Source organism: Sapajus apella, unplaced genomic scaffold (assembly GCF_009761245.1).
Source record: "Sapajus apella isolate SASKATOON/1434 unplaced genomic scaffold, GSC_monkey_1.0 scaffold49, whole genome shotgun sequence".
In the NCBI taxonomy this organism is placed as follows: Eukaryota; Metazoa; Chordata; class Mammalia; order Primates; family Cebidae; genus Sapajus; species Sapajus apella.
The window spans coordinates 12,008,436-12,027,571 of NW_022436989.1; the positions used below are offsets into that span (position 1 = coordinate 12,008,436).

At 49.2% G+C, this 19,136-nt stretch overlaps 1 protein-coding gene across 1 annotated transcript in view; it reads left to right on the forward strand.

Annotated features, from left to right (window-relative positions):
* Nucleotides 1-19,136, forward strand: part of GNG4 (G protein subunit gamma 4) — an 81,998-nt gene that overhangs the window by 38,217 nt on the left and 24,645 nt on the right. Inside the window, exons 2-3 of the mRNA XM_032242293.1 lie at nt 8,584-8,695; nt 12,717-12,825. Of these exons, the coding sequence (XP_032098184.1) occupies nt 12,727-12,825 (99 nt within the window). The 5' untranslated portion in view covers nt 8,584-8,695; nt 12,717-12,726. The remainder of the gene's footprint in view (nt 1-8,583; nt 8,696-12,716; nt 12,826-19,136) is intronic.

Consider the following 19,136-nt stretch of genomic DNA (forward strand, 5'->3'; position numbering starts at 1 on the left):
CCACTGCACTCCAGCCTGGGTGACAAGAGCAAGACTGTCCAAAAAAAAAGAAACAAAAGGGAGGGAGGGAGGGAAGAAGTGAGCACAGGACTTCCTTCCTCTTCCTCATGCTGCTTTGGGCCAAGGCTCTGCACCCAGCCCAGCCTTCTGACCCATGCTCCCCCTTTCCCGTGAGCCTCCCACAGCCAGGACTTCCACTGCCCCTGCATGTTGTCATGAGTTGCTCATCTCCATCTTCACCCCAAACTCCCTGTAAACTCCATCCCTATCTGTCCTCCTGTCTGCTGGCCGTGTTCTTTTCAGTTTCCTAAAGACCCCTAAGCTCAGCCTGGCCCCATGTGAACTCACAGCACACCCTTTCTCTTTTCCTAAGCGCACTGAACACCACAGCACCGTCTCCCTGGTGGTCAGTCCAGATATGCCTTCCCTTCCCACCTCCCACATGCCTGTAGTCCCAGCTACTCCAGAGGCTGAGGCAGGAGAACCGCTTGAACCTAGGAGGTGGAGGTTGCAGTGAGCGGGGATCACGCCACAGCACTCCAGCCTGGGTGACACAGTGAGACTCCATCTCAAAAAAAAAAAAAGGAATCATATTCCACCTTCACCCACTTCCTCATTTCTTCAGTGCGATGCCTGACATAGTATGTGTTGAATGAATGAATGAATGAATGATATGGGATTCTCATCTTATTTTCACTACTTATTAGCTATTTAGTGACTTTGGGCAAATAACTTAGCTGGTTGGGTCTCAGTTTTCTCATTTTACAAATGAAAACATTGAGGTGAGTATAGGTTATAAATTCTGCTTCTCAGTTCATGCTCCCATCACGCTAAGATATATTCCTGCCCCACAGCCCTGAAACGCCCTACAGTTCTCAGAGAGGCGTTTCTTGTAGGTATTACAAAGAGCAATAACAAAATCTGATTCTTTGTAGTGGTGAGCACAGACTTGTAGCCACATTTCTGGGTTCCTGACTATACTGAGTTCATAGTTTACCCCCAGAATTCATATTATATACCCAGAACTTCAGAATATGACTTTATTTGAAAAGTGAGTCTTTGCAGATATGATGAAGTTGAGGTCATACTGGATTAGAGTGGGACCTAAGACCAATGGCTGGTATCTTTTTTATAAGAAGTGAAGATGAGGCTGGCGCAGTGGCTCACGCCTGTAATCCCAACACTTTGGGTGGCCGAGGCAGGTGGATCATGAGATCAGGAGATCGAGACCATCCTGGCCAACGTGGTGAAACCCCGTCTCTACAAAAATACAAAAAATTAACTGGGCCCGTGGTCATGTGCACCTGTAGTCCCAGCTACTCAGGAAGCTGAGGCAGAGGAATCGCTTGAACCCGGGAGGTGGAGGTTGCAGTGAGCCAAGATCACACCACTGCACTCCAGACTGGTGGCAGAGCAAGACTCTGTCTCAAAAAAAGAAACAAGAGAGACACAGAGAAGTGGGTTATATGAAGATGGGGGCGGAGATTGGAGTGATGTCTGCAAATCAAGGAATGAATGCCAAGTACTGCCAGGGGTCACCAGATGGTAGGAAAAGAGGAGGAAGGACTCTCCCCTGCAGCCTTCAGAGGGAGTGTGACCCTACCTTGATTTTGGACTTCCAGTCTCCAGAGCTGTGAGAGAATAAACTTCTGTTGCCTAGAATCTCACGGTTTGTAGTGATTTGTTCTTGCAGCTCTAGGAGGCTGAGACACGGCCCAGCCACGCCGTCTCTGAACTGCCTTTGCCTCCCCTGAGCGGTGATCTGCCCACCTTGGTAGAGCTGTGATAAGACTTGAATGAAAATGAATTCATTCTAGGCTGTAAGGTTTACAGATTGTACAAACACACAGGTCATGGGTTCATGTTCTTCCTTACAAGTTACTCAAACTGGACCACGGTGTTGACTTGAATAACCCAGCAGTCAGAAAGAATTAACATCGCGCTCAGTGAGGGCTGTTGTAAAGCCTCAGGCCACAAGTAGACTCCTAACATCTTCTCCTGTCAATTAAGATTTTTTGGTTTCTACCTGCAAGGCCAAAGCAATGGTCAGGGAGCATCTGGGTGGCCAGCGAGGCGAGGGGGTGGATGGCGCGAAGGGTCCCACGGAAGGTGGATCTGGTTTCTCTTTCTGTTGTTTATTCTGCACTAATTTGTCAAATGTCCTTAAGTATAACCGCTGGTTTGCCAACCTTCAGTAATTTTCTTGACCTTAATAAGAACCAGATAAGGTGACAGGTGACCAGCAGGCCCCAGCATCGTTCAGACCCCCTGTGCTCTTCCTAAGAAACTGTGGTTGTCTCTCAAGTCCGTTACAACCCATGCCGTGCCCAAAGCTTCTGATCCCTGGACTTGTTTAGCATCTGTGTGATTAGGTGTGATTAGATCAGCCAGATGCTATCAGGCAATCAGGATTTAAATTGAGTAATTGAGAACCATACTGTAAAATGCATCAAGCTTGCCAAAGTGGTTGAAGTCAGAGTGGGGAAGAGTCATCCCCCTGGAGGGGGACTGTGTTCCGACCGAAGACGGAGCCCTGGGTGTCTGGGTGGGAGGGCACTTCATTCCCTGCACTCCCTTCAGGGGCCAGGACATTCAGCTCCAGCCTAGGACGACTGAGAAACAGCAGAATTGGTCATGTGGTGCTAAAATGCCACCTCACACGTCCATGTGTACAGATAGAGAGGCTGTGCCCTTTGCTGCCACAGTGATTACAACATCCAGGTGAATTGGGACTTCCCCTGCCTTTTATCATTATTATTTTTTTTTTATTGAGACGGAGTCTTGCTCTGTCACCCAGGCTGGAGTACAAGTGGCATGATCTCAGCTCACTGCCACCTTCGCCTCCCAGACTCAAGTGATTCTCCTGCCTCCGCCTCCTGAGTAGCTGGGACTACAGGCACCTGCCACCACACCTGGCTAATTTTTGTATTTTTAGTAGAGACAGGGTTTCACTATGTTGGCCAGGAGGATCTTGAACTCCTGACCTTAAGTAATCTGACCACCTCTCAAAGTGCTGGGATTATAGGCGTGAGCCACCACGCCCAGCCCTCCCCTCCCTTTAGATCCCTGTGTGGAAGGGAATGTGACCTCCATTCTTGGGGAACTCCAAGATGTCAACTCAGTGAAATACTTGTGACAATTCGAAACCAATTTATCTTAAAGCTGAAAAGGGGGAAATCTGATCAACGCCCTTGCTGAACATTCGCTAGGAGAACCCAGCCTGAACTTTGGTGCAAAAGCAGTGCTATCTGCGGCCTAGCATCCAACAGAATTCTAGGGTAAAATGTTAGACCCTAGAAGTAAACACAGTGTCACTAGCTGGAATCCTTGTTAGACTTGAGTGACTTATTATACTGAGTTTCCCAAATAGAAGCTCTTAAATGAGGATTTTTGACTCAGACTTAGCGTTTTCAAGGCAGCCGTCCCCATATACTAACCTCTGTTGAAGTACTGTATCGGCTAGTGACAGGGAAAGCTGCTGCGACAGAGACCCAGAAACACAGTGAATCAAAGAGTGTGGAAATGTGTGGAAATGCATTTCCCTTTCTCATACGAGCCCAGAAGTAAGAAGCCGGGCTAACGGGACTGCTCAGCTCCAGGGGAGATTTGGGGACATGGGCTCTTTCCATTTTGTTTCTCTCTCTCCCTCAGGACTGTGCTGCTCAGATTCTCTTGAGCATCAGAACCACCTGGAGGACTTGTTAAGCCCTTCCCTCTCCCAGAGCTGCTGCTTTTTTTTTTTTTTTTTTTCAGTCAGAGTCTCGCTCTGTTGCCCAGGCTGGAGTGCAATGGCGCAATCTCGGCTCACTGCAACCTCCGCCTCCTGGGTTCAAGCAATTCTCTGCCTCAGCCTCCTGAGTAGCTGGGATTACAGGCATCTGCTACCACGCCTGACTAATTTTTGTATTTTTAGTAGAGACAGGGTTTCACCATCTTGGCCAGGCTGGTCTTGAACTCCTGACCTTGTGATCCACCCGCTTGGCCTCCCAAAGTGCTGGGATTACAGGCGTGAGCCACTGCGCCCAGCAGAGCTTCTTTTTTTCTTTTTTGAGACAGAGTCTCTGCTGCCCAAGCTGGAGTGCAATGGTGTGATCTCGGCTCACTGCAACCTCCACTTCCTGGGTTCAAGCAATTCTCCTGCCTCAGCCTCATAGGTAGCTGGGATTACAGGCACCTGTAAACATGCCGGACTAATTTTTGTATTTTTAGTAGAAACAAGGTTTCACCATTGTTGGCCAGGCTGGTCTCGAACTTCTCAAATTTCAGGTTGTCCACCCGCCTTGGCCTCCCAAAGTGCGGAGATTATAGGCGTGAGCCATCACGTCCAGCCCCAGAGCTTCTATTCGGTAGGTCTGAGTGGGCCCAAGCATTTCCATTTCTGACACGCTCCCAGGTGACATCGACGCTTCCGATCCAGGGACCATACCTAGAGGCACCACTCAGGCCACTGTCTTCGTCTGCCCTTGTTAAACTTAAGCTGCAGACACGTCCACGTGTGATGGGAAAGAGCTCAGAGGTCCCCAGATGGGATTTGAAAGCACAGGCTTGGAAGCGGCACCCATATTTCCACTCATTCATCATTGCCATCTTTTTTAGCAAGATAGGAGTCACAAAGCCGCATGTAGCTGCAAGCGACCCTGGGGAAAATCTAACCCAGGGCCACGTGCCCTGCCGCAATGACATCCCTGTGAGGGGAAGAGGGGCATAGATTCTGTGGACAGCCAGCCCACATACACCAATGACAATATATACGATCATTTCTTCTTTATATATCTCCCTCCCAGCACCTCAGCTCTTTGAGGGTGAGCAAGTCTCATTCCTTTTTATGGTTTCAGAACCCATCGCAGAAAGCAACGTAGATGCTACAGTCCAGGTCACTTTCTTTGGTTATACACTGAGAGGCAGGCGCCTCCCTCGTAAGGATGCATTCATTAATCAGCATGGTGATTCCAGCAGTCCACGGCACCCCTCACCAGACAGTAAGCTCTGTGAAAGCAGAGACCCTGCCTGTGCATCAAAGCCTAGCCCATTTAGAGGCTTCTCTTTTAGATGATTTAATTAATTCTAATGGCCCCATCTCTCATCCATTGTTTGGAATGGATGAAACCCACCAACCTACCCTGTACCCTAAGAAGGGGTTTTAGACACCTTCCCTGTATCATCACTATTTCTCAGAATAAGACAAATTGTTGGGGCCATCAGTACATTTGTGTGACTCTGGGTCATTATCCTTCAGGGATAACCCAGGGAGGGAATTTGGCTTCATTTAAGAATTGAAATGGCCAGACGTGGTGGCTCAAGCCTGTAATCCCAGCACTTTGGGAGGCCAAGGCGGGCGGATCACTTGAGGTCAGGGGTTCAAGACCAGCCTGGCCAACAAAGTGAAACCCATCTCTACTAAAAAATGCAAAAGTTAGCCGGGCATGATGGCAGATGCCTGTAATCCCAGCTACTCGGGAGGCTGAGGCAGGAGAATTGCTTGAACCTGGGAGGCAGAGGTTGCAGTGAGCCAAGATGGTGCCACTGTACTCCAGCCTGGGCGATAGACCAAGACTCACTCTCAAAACAAAACCAAAAACAAAAAAGAACTGAAACAACAGCAGCCATGGGGAATTAAAGTCACTGCTGAAGCCTGAGTTTATTCTTTCATGCATACGAGAGTCACCTTTACATGGACTAGCTACTGCATGACCGCCCTATCTTGGCAATGGGGGCACAGAAGCTAAGAAAACAAAGCCTTTGCCCTTGAGGGGCTCCCAGTCAGCTCATGGCCAGCCAGTGAGTCTTCTCACTACCTCACAATGAAACACAGCAATTTGTTCAAAGATGAATATATTTTCTTTTGAGAGGGAAGAAAAGCTTTTGAAAACATCCTGGTAAAATTTACTGCTGTTAAAAAGCAGCTTTCAGCCCAGAGTGGTGGCTCATGCCTGTAATCCCAGTGCTTTGGGATGCCAAGGTGGGAGGATTCTTTGAGTCAGGAGTTCAAAACCAGCCTGGGCGATACAGTGAGTTCCTGTCTGTACAAAAAAATTAAAAATTGGCTGGGTGTATTGCTAACTACTCCAGACGCTCAGGTTGGAGGATCACTTGAGCCTGAGAGATTAAGGCTGCAGTGAGCTTGATTGTACCACTGCACTCCAGCCTGGGTGACAGAGCAAGACCTTCTCTCTTAAAAAAAAAAAAAAAAAGCCAGGTGCCATGGCTCACACCTGGGATTATTCAACACTTTGGAAGGCCAAGGCAGGCAAATCACTTGAGATCAGGGATTTGAGACTAGCCTGGCCAACATGTTGAAACCCCATATATACGAAAAATACAACAATTAGCTGGGCATGGTGGCACATGCCTATAATCCCAGCTACTTGAGTGGCTGAGGCAGGACAATCTCTTGAACCTGGGAGATGGAGGTTTCGGTGTGCCAAGATCGTGCCACTGCTGCACTCCAGCCTGGGCAACAGAATGAGACTCTGTTTGTCTCAAAAAAACAAAACAAAACAAAAAAAAAACAGCTTTCTTCAGCAACCAGATAAAGGAATCCAAGAGCTAAATTCCCATCAGCTCCAACAACCTGTGCTCTTTTGAGACATAGTAATGATACCAGGGAAGGTATCTGAAACCACTTCCTGGGGTAGGCTGGTGGGCTGACATCCAAAATACGTTTCAAGCATTGGATGGAAGATGCTGTACAAATGCCAAGAGGACGAGGAGAAATTGATAGTGTATTTTCTGAGGTGTGGCCTCTCAAAGAGCTTCCAGAGTTAGTAAGTCACCTAAAAGAGGAATCCAACAAGCTGCTGGGGCTATGAGTGACATTCAGGGTCAGGAGAACAGCAGCACTGCTGTTAGGAGGGACTCGTGTGTCTTCAGCCAGGCTCTTCCTCTTGGACCCTGCATAAGGTAGTACTGGGCCCCGCTGGTCTAGCTCAGAGCGTCTCAAACTCTTAACGCATACGTGAATCACCTGGGTTAAAACACAGGTTTGGCTGGGCGAAATGGATGGCTCACACCTGTAATCCCAGCACTTTGGGAGGCCGAGGCAGGCGTTAATCACCTGAGGTCAGGAGTTTGTTATCAGCGTGGTCAACGTGATAAAACCCCGTCTCTACTAAAAATACAAAATTAGCCGGGCGTGGTGGCGCATGCCTGTAATACCAGCTCTCAGGAAGCTGAGGCAGGAGAATCACTTGAACCCAGGAGGCGCTGGTTGCAGTGAGCCGAGATCACGTGTCTGCACTCCAGCCTGGGCGACAGAGCGAGACTGTCTCGAAACAACAAACCCTGCAGATTTGACTCAGTAGGTTTGGGTAGGACCTGAGATTCTGCATTGCTACCGAGTTCCTGGGGATGATGATGCTGGTGTCTCCCACCAGGCCGTGAGTAGCAGCATCCAGCCTCCCAGAGGCCCCCACCAGTCCTGTTGTGTGAGAGCCTGAGATCCCAGGTGACTGACACACACCAGAGTGTGGGACCCTCTGGCTAGATGTGGACCTGAGCAGTGGGTCTCAAACACGGCTGCACGTTGAAATCACCTGGGAAGGCCAGGTGTGGTGGCTCACGCCTGTAATCCCAGCACTTTGGGAGGCTGAGGTGGGCAGATCATGAGGTCAGGATATCGAGACCATCTTGGCCAATGTGGTGAAATCCCATCTCTACTAAAAATACAAAAATTAGCTGGGTGTGGTGGCAGGTACCTGTAGTCCCAGCTACTCAGGAGGCTAAGGCAGGAGAATCACTTGAACCCGGGAGGCAGAAGTTGCAGTGAGCTAAGATCACACCATTGCACTCTAGGCTGACAACAGAGTGAGACTCCGTCTCTAGAAAAAAAAAAAAAAAAAAAGTAAAAATTAGTCAGGCACGGTAGTGCATGCCTGTAGTCCCAGTTACTTAGGAGGCTCAGGCGGGAGGATCGTTTGAGCCTGGAAGCTCAAGGCTACCGTGAGCCATGATCGTGCGACTGCACTCCAGCCTGGGCAACAAAGTGAGACCTTATCTCAAAAAATAAATGCAAAATAAAAAGAGAGAGCTTTCAAAGTTGTCAGCTCTCTTCTGTGCTAAATGTCCTCTGGCTGAAATCAAATGTGTAATGTCTATAAGTATATTATGCATCAACAGGCTAACCATAGTTACCTCTGGGAAAAGACATTATCATTGGTCTTTATTTTCTTTGTTATAATTTTCTTTATCTGCACATTTTTCTATAATAGGTGTATATTTTTAGAAGAAGAAAACACACATGGCCTGTTTCCATTTGGCACGGGTTTGGCAGTAGCTGGGGCTGCTTGTGTTGGGGGCAGAGCAGCTGGGCATGCAGGTTTGCGGGGGGCAGGGGAGCAGTCTGGTGAGGCCCGAGGTGGCCTGTGGCCTTGAAGTTGTGTTCTCAGTCTGCACTGTGCCAGATCTGAGGGTTCTCTGTCTGCCTTGAGCTCCCCATCTCCCCAGGGTCTGATACGGAGTCCCCAGGCTAGCGGGGAAGGCTGCTGAGCTTGAGGAGAGGCCAACCATGGGATGGGGTGGGTGGGGATGCTAGAGCAATGCCAGGGGTCCCCACACCTCTAGACACATCTCTGGTTGTGCTTTCAGGTGACCTCAAAGCAGCAGCTCTGAATCTGCCTCTCATTTGACAACTGACCGCTGCTGCTGCCGCCAGCCTCTGTCCCCTGCCCAGGCCTGTCACAGGGCTGCCTCTCAGCAGGTAAGAGGGGATGACTTAACCCGTGCAGGGGCAGAGGGAGGACAGTGTCCTCACCAGGAGTGTGTATGGGGGCCTGGGTGACACTCAGCTCTCAGGATCCTGGATGGTGGGCACGTCCTCAAAGCATCATTTTCTTCTAGCAACCATTGCTGTCCTGTCACCTTCTCCCACCCTCCATGGAAGACACAGGGCCCTTAGAAAACTTTTGCCACCTCCCATTATCCCCTGAGTGAGTGGATGCGCCCCTCTTGGGGGAGCAAGGGAGGAGAACTGAGCTGTTGCCGAGAGCTGCTGGGCCTTGGCTGGGGAACCATGTTGTAAGAAAAGAGCTGCTATTGCAGTGAGCGTCCTTGTTCAGCAAGGATGAGAGGAGGTCGGCCACCTGCTCCCTCCCCACCTTCAGTTTAAGCTACTGGGTCTCTTCGGGTTCAGGGGTCTGTCATCGCTGGCAATAGCTGTTTTTCAGGCATTGTCCTCTGACAGCTACTTATCAACAGCTCATGGACAGAAGTCATAGTTAGGGAGGATGGCCTCAAAGGCACAATGCCATCCATCTTCCAGAAATTCTAAATACTGTGCCCCAAGTCAAGTCTGATGAGAAGCACTGGGGATGCAAGCGCCTTGCTTTGGTCTCCCAGCCCCAGCTTTGCATTTACTGAATTGTGTGCGGCAAGATGCAGCCCATCGGAACGTTACAGAGCACAGCTGGGCGCAGGGGCTCACGCCTGTCGTCCCAGCACTTTGGGAGGCTGAGGCAGGCGGATCATCTGAGGTCAGGAGTTCGAGACCATCCTGCCTAACATGGCGAAACCAAGCATCTACTAAATATCCAAAAAATTAGCCGGGGGTGGTAGTGCGTGGCTGTAATCCCAGCTACTCAGGAAGCTGAAGAGGAGAATCACTTGAACTCGGGTGGTGGAGGTTGCAGTGAGCACAGATCACACCACGGCTCTCCAGCCTGGGTGACAGAGCTAGACTCCATCTCAAAAAAATAAAAAAGAATGGTACAGAGCAAACTGAGGTCTGCTTGCCCAGCGTGGTAAGACCAGATATCTACACCGAGTTTTTGCAGTGAGAGTAAGGAGGGTTTTTAGTGGATGTGGGGTTTCACCATGTTGGCAAGGCTGGTATTAAACTCCTGATCTCGTTAGCCACCCACCTCAGCCTCCCAAAGTGCTGGGATTACAGGTGTGAGCCACCGCACCTGGCAAAAGGAGGGTTTTTAATTGCAAGGCACCAAGCAAGGAGAACCAGGCAGCTCATGCTCAAATCCTGACCAGTGGCTTGCAGGTAAGGGTTTTTTTTAAGTCAGAGGAAATTTTCAGGACAGCAGAAGTTACAGGTAGGATTGTAAAATCAACACATGGCAATTACACACTGGTTTTGGCCTAAAAGGGCAGGATTTCTTGAAGCCAGGGCTTACAGGTCGTGGATAGGTTTAAAGATCTTCTGGTTTGCAATTAGTTAAGGAAGAGAGGCTTTGTTTACAATGGTTCTTTTTTTGGTTTGTTTTTTGTTTTTAGACAGTCTTGCTCTGTTGCCAGGCTGGATACAGTGGCACAGTCTTGGCTCACTGCAACCTCTGCCTCCCAGGTTCAAGCAATTTTCCTGCCTCAGCCTCCCGAGTACCTGGGACTACAGGCACATACCACCATGCCTGGCTAATTTTTTGTATTTTTAGTAGAAACAGGGTTTCACCATGTTGGCCAGGATGGTCTCAATCTCCTGACCTCCTGATCCACCTTTCTTGGCCTCCCAAAGTGCTGGGATTGGAGGCGTGAGCCGCTATGGCCATTAAGAAGGGTTCTGTCGGCCGGCCGCGGTGGTTCACGCCTGTAATTCCAGCACTTTGGGAGGCTGAGGCAGGTGGATCACGAGGTCAAGAGATCAAGACCATCCTGGTCAACATGGTGAAACCCCGTCTCTACTAAAAATACAAAAAATTAGCTGGGCATGGTGGCACGTGCCTGTAATCCCAGCTACTCAGGAGGCTGAGGCAGGAGAATTGCCTGAACCCAGGAGACGAAGGTTGCGGTGAGCCAAGATCGTGCCATTGCACTCCAGCCTGGGTAACAAGAGCGAAACTCTGCCTCAAAACGAAAAAAAAAAGGTTCCGTCCTAATGGCCTTTCTGTGTAGACGGAGGGGCTGAGGTCCTCTGCTGAGGAGGAAAGGTCAGAGGCCATGAGGAAGAGATGAAGACTGGAAGAGGAAGATGAAGGTGGGGGAGACGATCTGGGGCAAGGGGTCCTATGGCTGGGTAGCTCTGAGGGCCCCGCTAAGGCTGGAGTGTGGGTGTCTGATGGACAGAGTTTGGGGTCTCTCCAGCAGCGCTGAGCAGCCCCTCAGTGAGTGTGGAGAGGGAGGAGTTGGGTCCATACTGAGGAAGGGTTTAGAACCACAGAAAAGGGCCAGACAGGCAGACGGCTCTTGGGAGACAGAGGTGGCAGCGTTGGGTCATGCTGTGGAGGCTGAGTATGGAGCTAGCAGAGGAGGGGCCCAGGGAGAGGCTGGGGTCTGAGAGCTCAGCCCCAGCTGGAGGCCAGGTCCAGGGGCCTGGGCTGCACGTGGCAGGCATGGGCTGGAGGGTGGGCACACACACAGGGCCTGAGAGGGAGACATGGAGGCACAGAACCCCCAGAGGGGCCCCCACCTGCTTATTTTGTCTCCTGGACACAACAAAGAAAGCACAGTGCGCTGGCAGGACCTTACCATAGGCAGCCTCCGGCCAGAACTCTCCTCTGCAGGGAGGGCAGGACGCGCGGAAAATGGCCCTTCCTGGTGAACAGAGGAAGAATGAGGAAGGGCTGGGGCATCAGGGCCACGTACACACTGCCCTGGAAGGAGCAAGGCGGGGCAGCTGCAGGGGCCTGATGGGGCCGAGGGTTGGTTCTGCTGCTTCCGCCGGTAACGTGAGCTGTGCCCTCCGCCACCCCCACCTGTGAGAATATCAATTTGTATCATTTTAACTTTGAAAGTATAGTGGATGCTTTACATACTCAAATTAATACAATAAAGTCCAACAATTGTGAGGTGGGGGAACAAACCTAAAACCGAAATAAAATATAAACAGGAGCAAACAAATAAAAGATTCTAGCCAGGGCCGCCTCCTACCTCATCTGTACCATTGGGAGCTAGTGTCACTTGTGTTTCTGCTCACAGTGGCCTGTCCCCGGCTCGCAGGCTGTAGTGGTTACACTTCCTCTGCAGCAGATTCTCATTAGAGGGGGTAACAGTGACGTGGTAGCACATGGTTTCTGTGAAACGGGTAGCATTACGGTGGTCTTAGTCATGGGGCATCAATGTGTGTTGGGTTAGGGAGAATTTCTCCCACCTCCCTCTAGAGAACAAATCTATGCTTGAGATAGAGGTGACAGACAGAGAGCGTGTGTGTGTGTGTGTGTGTGTGTGTTTATTGTTGAAAACAAACTCCCAACACAAAGTCTGTAAACTTTTTGGAAGTACAGCAAATTAAAATGAATAATAAAGCAATTTTCTTCATTAGAAACGTGCTTCGAGCCACAGATGGCTAGGAGAGGCCATTTGAGACACTCAGCTGGCTTCAAAGCTTTGAGTTTGGGTTCTGGATCCACAAATGTTGGCTGTGGGACCTTTGACTATTGGCTTAATTTCTCTGATTTTTGCACGTTCTTCATTTGAAGTTAATATTGTCTCACCAACTCTATGGGCTGCTAGAGGAATGAATGAGCGAATGTGTGAAAGTGATTGATGACTCACGAAGCACCATCCAAATGTCCAAGCATGACTGACGGTCACTGTGGTGATGGTGGGGGTGATGGAGAAGTCACTCTGGAACCATCTGTTCTCTCCTCACTCTTCCCAGGACTGAGAAAGTTTTTCCAAACAAAAGCATCATGTTCTCTTACTGTAGCGAGGCATTTGTTTTATCCCAGGAGGGTTTTCTGCCAAATGCTGCCCATGCTCCCAGATGCTCCCTGGTTTGGACACAATGACCCTTGGAAAAGCAGCTCTTCTAACCCATTAACTTTGGCTATTTCTAGGGGCAGTAGAATGAAACAGGGCATGTCCAATAACAGCACCACTAGCATCTCCCAAGCCAGGAAAGCTGTGGAGCAGCTAAAGATGGAAGCCTGTATGGACAGGGTCAAGGTAAGTGTGCGTGCGTCAGCCCCACCCTCTGCCCGAAGCTCAGCTCAAAACACTCCTCCTCCTTCCAAAGCAGCCTTGAGAGAGTTAACATGTCACCCAGTCCAGCCAACCTTGGCGGCTGTAACATTTACAAATCAGTGTTTGCTTCAGAGTTCTGAGCATGCCCAAGGGTTCAAAGGATGCAGAATACACAGTGTGCATGAATTCCATAAGGAGTCTCCAAAAATAGACTCATAATTCATCTCGGCTCTATTTAGCTCCGTTGTCATGCCAATAAGCAGGAAAGAGAGTTTAGCCATGAGGTCAATCACTCTCTGCTGTGTGATACAGTGCCTTTGAGGTTCCACGGCATCAGATATTTTGACAGGATTATTGTTGAGGGGGAGCTCTGAACCAGGCCTGGGCTTGTCAGATATTCCTTTGGGGAAAGTGAAGAAAGGCTCCAGACACCTCCCATCGTATTCATTTTGCTGATGGGTGCAGGTCTCTCCACACTGGGAGGACTGAAGCAAGATGAAGTCACCTTTTCTCCAGATGCCACTCAGAGGGGAGCAGGCGGCTAGACAAAGCATGTGCCTCTGAACGAGTCTGTGAACGAGGTGCTAACGAGCCACGTTCGTTAGCGTGGCTCAACTGTAATAGAGTTGAAAGGAACCCCAACTCTGGTATCAGCAAGCTGATGCCAGGAAGCTCAGTGTGTCGGTGGCCTTGGGGAGCACAAATCAGGGGTCTCACTTGGGCATCTGGGATTCAACAAACACAGAATCCATGGCAACGGGCGACTCCTGAAGCCTTCTATGGGCAAAGCCTCCCTGTGCCCCCCCCATGCTGGTGTGCAGCGGGATAGCACCAATACTCGACTCTGTAAGGACAGTTATTCTTCACCCTGGAGCTCTGGGGTACAGCCTCTCCAAGGAGGCAGAAAATATGCACAGAAGGTGACATGAGGGTGTGTGAAGCAAGGAGGGAACACAGTGTGATGTAAGTTGGTCTCACCAGACCTGTGTCACTGGAGCATCCTTGGTCTCTAGGCTAGAGCAGGGAGCAAGGTTGGCACCCAGAAAATAATTATAAGGCAGAACGGGTCCCGGTAGCGTAGAAAGGGGCGCTTCAGCAGTGCAGGCAAGAAGAACAGCTGCTTAGAGGATGATGACCGCAGTGAAAGGCGTTCCTGAGCACCAGCTCCGCCCTCGCAGAGTCCTGGGAGAGACATGTGAAGGCGACCCTCTCCTCCATATGGCTCAGAGACTTCTTGGAGTTGTGAGCTGTGGCTGGTTCTAAGCTGATGGTGGAGGAGGAAAGGCCAATGTGAGCTCATCATGGCTCGTGTTGAACAGCTGGGCAGCTGGAGGAGCTGGAGGTCGTGCTGGGAAGAGAGCTTTGGGCGGAGGGCGCCATGCACACAGGTGCAGAAGCAGGAGCCGTGAGGTGACAGGTGTTTGAGATGAACCAACCTGTCAGCAATAGACGGAGTTGTCAGAAGCAAGGAGGTAGTTGAAGCTTTGAGTAATCGGGAGAGGCAAGGAGGGGCAGAAATCGGGTACAGAGCGGAGCAGACAGCAAAGGTGGGATTGGAGAGGCAAATACCAAGAAAATCAACAGACCTTGGAGAGTAAACATGGGAGGCACTAGGAAGAGCAAGGTTAGAACCCAACTGTCAAGCCCATGGCCAGAGGCCTGAAACAGGGGGCCCCAGTTTGGGCTATAAGACAGCTCTGCTTTGCCCGGGAGTTCTTTTCTGGCAAGGAGGATAAATTCTGTAATAGCGTCTTCACCTGCCACAAACACTGCCCCAGGAGCCCCTGTGGGCACCAAGTGTCCTCACGAATGAAGGCTTCTTCAAGAGTCATTTCGGCACACACACTGTCACTAGAAGAAGGAAAGTCAGAGACAAATGAGTTACTGTATTTGTTCCTTCTCACATTGCTGTAAAGTAATACCTGAGACTGGGTAATTTGTAAAGAGGTTTAATTGGACCGTGGTTCAGGTTCAGGTGGTCCAGGAGGCATGATACTGGCATCTGCTTGGCTTCTTGGGGTGGGGTTGGGGGGGCTTCAGGAAACTTACAATCATGTCCTAAGGTGAAGCTGAGCAAGCACATCTTACACAGCATGAGCTAGAGAGAAGGGGAGGTGCTACACACTTTCAAACAACCAGATCTCTTGAGCACTCACGTCACAACGACAGTACCAAGGGGATGGTATTGAGCTCTTCATGAGAAACCACCCCCATGAGCCATATGATCCAATCACTTCCCTCCAGGCCCCACCTCCAACACTCGGGATTACAATTCGATGTGAGATTTGGGCAGGGACACAAATCCAAAGCCTATCAGTTACTCAGGCGGTATTCAAAGGGATAGGCAGCCTGGACATGGTGGCTCACGCCTGTAATCCCAGCGCTTTGGGAGGCTGAGGCGGGTGAATCACCTGAGGTCAGGAGTCCAAGACCAGCCTAGCCAACATGGTGAAACTCCATCTCTACTAAAAAATACAAAATTAGCCAGGTATGGTGGTGTGCACCTGTAATCCCAGCTACTCAGGAGGCTGAGGCAGGAGAATCACTTAAACTCAGGAGGTGGAGGTTGCAGTGAGCCAAGATCATGCCACTGCAGTTCAGCCTGGGCAACAGAGCAAGACCCCATCTCAAAAACCAGCAACAACAGCAGCAAACGGCAGAGGCCGCTGTGTTGCTGTGCCGGCTGTAATGGAAGCATGGCCGCAAGGTTCCTCAGAGGGCCTGCCAGGGGCTAATTCAGATTCTGTGGTAATTCCAGGGGGTAGGCCAGTGGCAGCTGCGTCAGATTTGGTTCAGAAACAGAGTTGGCAGAAACAGAATGTAATCATTGAAGAGAGAATCTAGGAACTGCATCTGTCCCAAAGATGCATGGGCACACATGGGTGGTGGTGTTTTGTTTTCTTTTTTCTTGGACAACCTTGAACATCTATTTTTTTTAGTTGTGGTAAAATAGATATAACACTCAGTTTATCATTTTAACCATTTCTAAATGTACGATTCGATTCAGCAGTATTAGGTGCATTCACAATATTATGCAACCATTGCTACCATCCATCTCCAGACTTTCTCATCTTCCCAGACAGAAGCTCTGTACACATTCTGCCAGCTCCCTATTCATCCTGCCCAGCCCTGGCCATTCCCATTCTACTTTTTCCTCTGTGAATTTGACTATGATGGGTATCTCGTATAAGTGGGATCACACGGTGTTTGTCCTTTTGTTCCTGGCTTATTTCACTGATTGTTCTCACAATCCAACTATGTTGTAGCCTGTAGCAGAACGTCATTCCTTTTCAGGGCTGAGTTATATTCCATTGTGTGGATAGACCACATTTTGTTTATCCATTCATCCATTGATGGACACTTGGGTTATCTCCACCTTTGGCCTGTTGTAAATAATGCTGTTATGAGCACGGGCATGCAAGTATCTGTTAGAATACTTACTTTAGTTCTTTTGGGTACATACCCAGAAGTGGAATTGCTGGTCATATGGTAATTCTACGTTCAAACTTTTTACCTTTTGTGTGTGTGTGTGTGTGTGTGTGTGTGTGTGTGTGTTTTGAGAGATGGAGTCTCACTCTGTCGCCCAGGCTGGAGTGCAGTGGAGGGATCTCAGCTCACTGCAAACTCTGCTTCCTGGATTCAAGCAATTCTCCCACCTCAGCTTCCCAAGTAGCTGGGTTGACAGGCATACGCCACTACACCCAGCTAATATTTGCATTTTTAATAGAGACACGGTTTCATTATATGTTGGCCAGGCTGGTCTCAAACTCCTAACCTCAGGAGATCCGCCTGCCTCAGCCTCTCAAAATGCTGGGATTGCAGGCGTGAGCCACCGCACCCGGCCTTATGTTCAGCCTTTCCAAGAGCTGTCTCACTGTTTCCACGGAAGCTTCATCACGTCACATCATCACCAGTGGTGCACAAGAATTCCAGCTTCTCCACATCCCGGCCAGCGCTTGTTTTCTGTTTGTTTGTTTTTTTTCTTAATTATTTTAGTTGACAAGTAAAAATTAAATTCACTCACTGTCACGACAGTACCAAGGGGGATGGTGTATATTTATGGTGTACAACATGATATTTTGACATATGCATTCATTGTGGAATTCCCTTACATACTTAGTTTCCCAGAAAGGCCATTGCCTTTCTCTGGTGACTTGTGGTAAGGACACTTAAAATCTATTCTCTTAGGTTGGGCTCGGTGGCTCACGCCTGTAATCCCAGCACTTTGGGAGGCCGAGGCTGACAGATCACCTGAGGTTGGGAGTTTGAGACTAGCCTTAGCAACGTGAAGAAACTCTGTCTCTACTAAAAATACAAAATTAGCTGGTCATGGTGGCTCATGCCTGTAATCCCATCTCCTCGGGAGGCTAAGGCAGGAGAATCACTTGAACCCAGGAGGTGGAGGTTGCAGTGAGCCGAGATCATGCCATTGCACTCCAGCCTGGGCAACAAGAGCGAAACTCCATCTCAAAAAAACAAAAAAAGCCGGGCGTGGTGGCGTGTGCCTATAGTCCCAGCTACTAGGGAGGCTGAGGTGGGAGGATCACTTGAGCCCAGGAGTTCTGGGCTGTAGTGCGCTATGCCAATCGGGTGTCCACACTAAGTTCAGCATCAGTAAGGAGCAGGGGACCACCAGGTTGCCTAAGGAGGGGTGAACCGGCCCAGGTTGGAAACGGAGCAAGTCAAAAGCTCCCATGCTGATCAGTAGTGGGATCACGCCTGTGAATAGCCATGCACTCTAGCCTGGCCAACATAGTGAGACCCCATCTCCAAAAAAATTTAAAAAAAACATTTAAAAACCCTATTCTCTTAGCAATTTTCAAGTATACAATACATTGTTATTCATTGTAGTCACCATGATGTGCAATACATCTCTTTAATTTATTCCTTCTAACTGAAATTGTGTGTCCTTTGACCAATATCTCCCTAATCTCACCACTGCACAGCCTCAGGTAGCCTCCATTGTACCGTCTATTTCTGTAAGTTTGACTTTTTTATACTCCATGTATAAATGAGATCATGTAGTGTTTGTCCTGTGCCTGGTTTATTTCATTTAATGATATCCTTCAGGGTTACCCATATTTTTGCAAATGACAAGATTTCCTTCCTTTTTAGGGCTCAGTAATATTCTGTTGTGTAAATACACCCCATTTTCTTTGTCCATTTTCGTCGATAGACACTTAGGTTGGTTCCATAACTTGACTATTTCGACTAATGCTGCAATGAACACAGAAGCACAGATATTTCTTTGACATACTGATTTCATCTCCTCCGGTTATACCTGGTAGTGGGATTGCTGGATCATATGGTAGTTTTTTTTTAATTTTCGAAAAACATCCACACTGTTTTCTAAAACGGCTGTACTAATTGACATTCCCGCTAACAGCACGTCCGGGTTCCCTTTTCTCCAAACTCAGCAATGCTTGTTATCTTTTGTATTTTTGATAATGCCCACCTAACAGGCGTGATGTGATATCTTGCTGTAGCTTTAATTTGTATTTCCCTGATGATCTAGTGATGTCTTTTTTTTAACAGTAGTCATTCTAGTGAGTGTGAAGCTCACTCATGGTTTTCAGCCCTAGACGTTCTTTGTTGCAGGGCACAGTGTGGCTTTGGAGAAGAATCCATGTGATGCAATGCTTGACAAAAGAGGTGCAACTTGGTGTCAGCCAGACTATAAGAACGTGGAAAGAAAGGGGAGCTCTCGCGGACACTCCCGATGACCTTATCAAGGGCCTTGAGGAGGGAAGAAAGAGGAAGTCACCAGAGAAAGGCAATGGCCTTTCTGAGATGGGTGCGAGGTTACTGCCAGAGAGGGGGAAGGAAAGAGGGAGCCTGGACAGGGAAGGACAGAGGGAGCCTGGACAGGGAAGGACAGAGGGCAGCCCCAGGGAAGGAGGAGAGGAGCAGTCTGTAGAAGCCACTGAACTTGAACTCGCACACACTGTGCCAGAAACACCAGGGCCAGATTGAAACTCTGAGAAGGGCCAGGTGTGGTGGCTCACACCTGTAATCCTAGCACTTTGGGGGGCCAGGGTGGGCAGATCACCAGGTCAAGAGTTTGAGACCAGCCTGACCAACATAGTGAAACTCCATCTCTACTAAAAATACAAAACTTAGCCTGTGTGATGGCGTGTGCCTGTAGCCCCAGCTACTCGGGAGGCTGAGGCAAGAAAATCGCTCAAACTGGGAAGTTGGAAGTTGCAGTGAACCGAGATCATGCCACTGCATTCCAGCCTGGGCAACAGAGCAAGAATCAGTCTTAAAAAAAAAAAAAAATGAAAACACTCAGA